The sequence below is a fragment of the Ctenocephalides felis genome, unplaced genomic scaffold (genome assembly GCF_003426905.1).
Source record: "Ctenocephalides felis isolate EL2017-DRISC unplaced genomic scaffold, ASM342690v1 CF-g0.4_SCAFFOLD_03571, whole genome shotgun sequence".
In the NCBI taxonomy this organism is placed as follows: Eukaryota; Metazoa; Arthropoda; class Insecta; order Siphonaptera; family Pulicidae; genus Ctenocephalides; species Ctenocephalides felis.
The window spans coordinates 33,640,186-33,644,003 of NW_020539725.1; the positions used below are offsets into that span (position 1 = coordinate 33,640,186).

Sequence of the window (3,818 nt, forward strand, 5' to 3'; positions counted from 1 at the left end):
CTCTTGCACCTACCACTACTTTGTCATTATTCTCATCTTATTCCTCAGAGAAACAACTACAATAGAATAAAATCGTTATTCATTCAGTCAGTATTTTGCATAAACATAAAGTTAAATCTTCATATAATTATGTTTATAAATAAACTACGTATGAGTTTCATTTTTAAATATTTTATATAACCCTTACCATGACTAATAAAACACGTTCGACGCCACTATTTCATCTTGTATTTTAAATTCCGGGCGCGAGGAAAACAATACTACTGTCGTTTGCCGAACTAACTCTTCTTTTAGGTGATCAATTTTGTCTTGCAAAGTAGCGTACATTTACGTCGAACTACATTTATTGTGCCATTAATTCCCACGGAGTGAATACTAATATTTATTATTTTTTACCAATAAGTATATATTATCGAGATATTAATTTGTTATCGAGATAGGAACTGCAAAACAGGTTCCGACTAAATTTCAGTAAAAATTATACTTATAAGAGCCTATTAGTTCCAATTTTGTGAGAACTTGTGATCCGATGTTGCCCAGATCTGTAAAAATAATTGACTCATTTGATTGCTTATTTAAGTTAATATGAAAAAATTGTGCGAGGTATGATGATGTGCCAGCTTTAAATTACACGTTCTACTTTTTCTTGGAAAAAAATATTTCTTATTAAAATAAGTTAAATAGACTAGTACTCAGCTAGATTTTTTGAAAACAATTGAATTTTCCGTCATGTAAATTATATTTTTTATACTTTAAATTCTAATTTTGTACTTTTGTGATTTTCTATAAATTTTTAGTCTTTCTAAATTTCAAAATGGAGAAATGGGCAGATCAGGAGTATATTTTGCCTTGGGTAAGAATTCGTCCACAATATAATAAACTGATACTTTTATAAAAAACAATTAATCAATATACTTAATATTATAACAGTTTCAAAACTGATTCATGTACGGCGGGAGGGTACATTAAATAATGTAAATACTTGTACTGTGAATTGGTCAAATATTTTGATATTACATATCAAGACATTCAAATAGACATAAATAAAATACTGAATAAGATTTTTTTTTCTATCTTACAATTTTATCCATTAACTTTTAATCTCAGCTTTTATTTCACTACTTGTCTTTAGTAAAAATAATATTTATATTATAACATTGTTAAAACAATAATTTTGTTCAAAAATTTATAATTTAATGATATTCGATATCCGTGGAGATTCATTATAAGTAAAAAAGTCATTAAACGCATAAGCCAGTAAACGCATAATTTTTAAATATATACTTTTGTCATTTTAATTTATTAGCCTTATGTACATAATTCATTCATATTGAGTTATCTGGTAGTATATTATATATCTGATAGTTCTCATTATTTTGTAACAATAATAATAATTTATTACATTTTTAGGACGTTGCAGTAGATGCTATTAGAAAGTCTCAAATAAAATCTACAAATGCCCAATCTCATATTGAGCATATGAGTAATATGAAATATGACTGCGATCTTAAAAATAGTAGAATTACTCAAATCATGTGCACTATTGGTAATTTATTTTCGTGGGATATTTTTTATGTATTTTATTTTCATTTTAGATAATTTTAATTGCTAATTATAAATCTAATAAGGTCCCAACTCTGAAATGCCGCAACAAATTGAAACCATGTTAGAGCTTGGAATGACAATAGCTAGGATTAATATGGTGCACGGCGATTTAGAGCACCACAGACAAGTAAGAATCTAAAATAGGTTTAAATTAAATAAATTTATATTAAAAATTTTCTAACACTGAGATTTGTAAATTTTATTAACGAAAATCAAATTTTAGTTCACCAATAATAAAATACACCTAAGTCTGTTTTTACACGGTCTTTTTGTACACGGTTTTGATATAACACGGTTTAAAAATTGAATATTTTTAATTTTTTTACACGATTTTATTCCATTTAGCACGATTTGAAATTTTATGTACTTAAATTTTTTTGTCAAATTTATTTTTTGCGAAGAATGTTCATATCACAAAAAGTATTTATGAAAGAAAAAAATCTGAAACCATCGATAGTATCGATAGTTTGCGAACACTAGCTTAAAGATTTAAGTAAATTCTCCTTTAGTGCGTACAAACAATTTTACTGGTCAAAGCAAATGTGAATAGCACTAATTTAGGGGAATTATTATTAAAATAAACATGAATTCTTGTTCTTGAAAATTCTTGTTTTTCACTAATTTTAATAGGTGTTAGAGACTAGGACAAATCACCCATTTTTGTATAAGATTAATGTCTTTTTTACACGTTTTTTTTTTACACGGCTTCTTCTGGAACCAATCTCCGTGTAAAAACAGACTTAGGTGTAATATATTCATTTATTCATTTATTAGATTGGATCTAATTTTAAATCTTCAATTTTATCGAAATCATATAACATACTCTCGATTTGAAATTGTTCGTTCAAATTACTGTATCATGTTAAAATTATTTATAATTATTTTACATCCAGACGTTTAGTCAAAAAGCTTGCTTTCAAAAGAGAATAATCAAATTCTCTTAATTAAGAATAATTCAAATAAGAATAAGAATAGACGCAGACAATTGGAGAAAAAATATTGTGTTATATCAATAATGAACTCTTTCAATGCGAATCTATCTAAGCCAATACATCAGCATGTTAATATTATAACTTCCTGATAGAATCATATTGTAACTTATATTCTTCCTATATTTTTTAGGAATTAAATTCACTAAGGATGTCTAACAACAATTACAGTACGCGGCAAGGGATGCTCATGACTCTGGGAATCGCAATAGAACCACGTGGCTCGGAAGTCAGAACGGTCAACTTGCAAATGTAAACGTCTTATTAAAAATAAGAATTAGATATTTAATTCATTTATAATACTATAAATCTATTGATAATCTAACCTCGCGCAGATCTTAGGTATTCATTGATTTGCTTAAACTTATTAACGACTGAAATTCTTTATTAGTTGTTGCCTCGTTTTGTAACTTTGGCATCGAAACTACTAAACTGAAATATTGTTAATAGTTTTAAATCTGGTTTTTGGTTATCATTTCTTCTCCATGCCCATCGATTATACTTTTTGGTCTGAGCACAATTATATTTATATATAAACTTAACTAGATTTAAGCTGAATTATGTGTCATTCTTATACATATTAGTAACTCATCAACTAGTATGTATAAGTTTATAAATCCATACGTTTTGACAGAAGTTCTAGCCTCCATTCATAACTAACCGAAAAGTTTCATTCTTATAATTAAAATTTGTTCATATATATGTATATACTGTAACTCCTTCTAGGATAGCAATTCTTTTTAGATTTGTTATTAAATAATATACAGTCCTGATTTTTTTTGTTTTTAGCACATGAACGCAGTTCCAATTGAGGAGGGTAGCTCGGTGCGCATTACCTGCGACCCTGCATTTTATGCCAGTTGCGGCAGTGACTTGATTTATTTAAGTTGTGAACATTTGCGAGAAACAGTTAAACCTGGCAATCGAATCGTGATTGATAATGGCGAAATTATTCTACGAGTTTTGGATATAGGTAATAAATTCGAGTAGTCAAGTACTAAATTTTGACCAGGTTACAAACCGGCTAATTAATACAGAAGTCACTCGATTTGTACGAATAATTTGATATTTGAAACATACTTTATTTGTGGTCCAATAGTTTAGTCAAATTGTTCTAAATGGACTTTGTTTAGAAAAATATAATTTTATAATAATATAATTCCACAACCACCGCAAATTATTTTAAAATTGCTGTATTTTTCAGTCTCTGAAATTTTGAATAAC

General features: G+C 27.6%; 1 protein-coding gene across 1 annotated transcript in view; it reads left to right on the plus strand.

The window, feature by feature from the left end:
* Positions 1-814: 814 nt before the first annotated feature.
* LOC113385934 (pyruvate kinase-like) overlaps positions 815-3,818 on the plus strand; it is a 30,349-nt gene continuing 27,345 nt past the window's right edge. Inside the window, exons 1-4 of the mRNA XM_026623755.1 lie at positions 815-853; positions 1,411-1,546; positions 1,629-1,732; positions 3,384-3,567. Coding sequence (XP_026479540.1) covers positions 815-853; positions 1,411-1,546; positions 1,629-1,732; positions 3,384-3,567 — 463 coding nt within the window. The remainder of the gene's footprint in view (positions 854-1,410; positions 1,547-1,628; positions 1,733-3,383; positions 3,568-3,818) is intronic.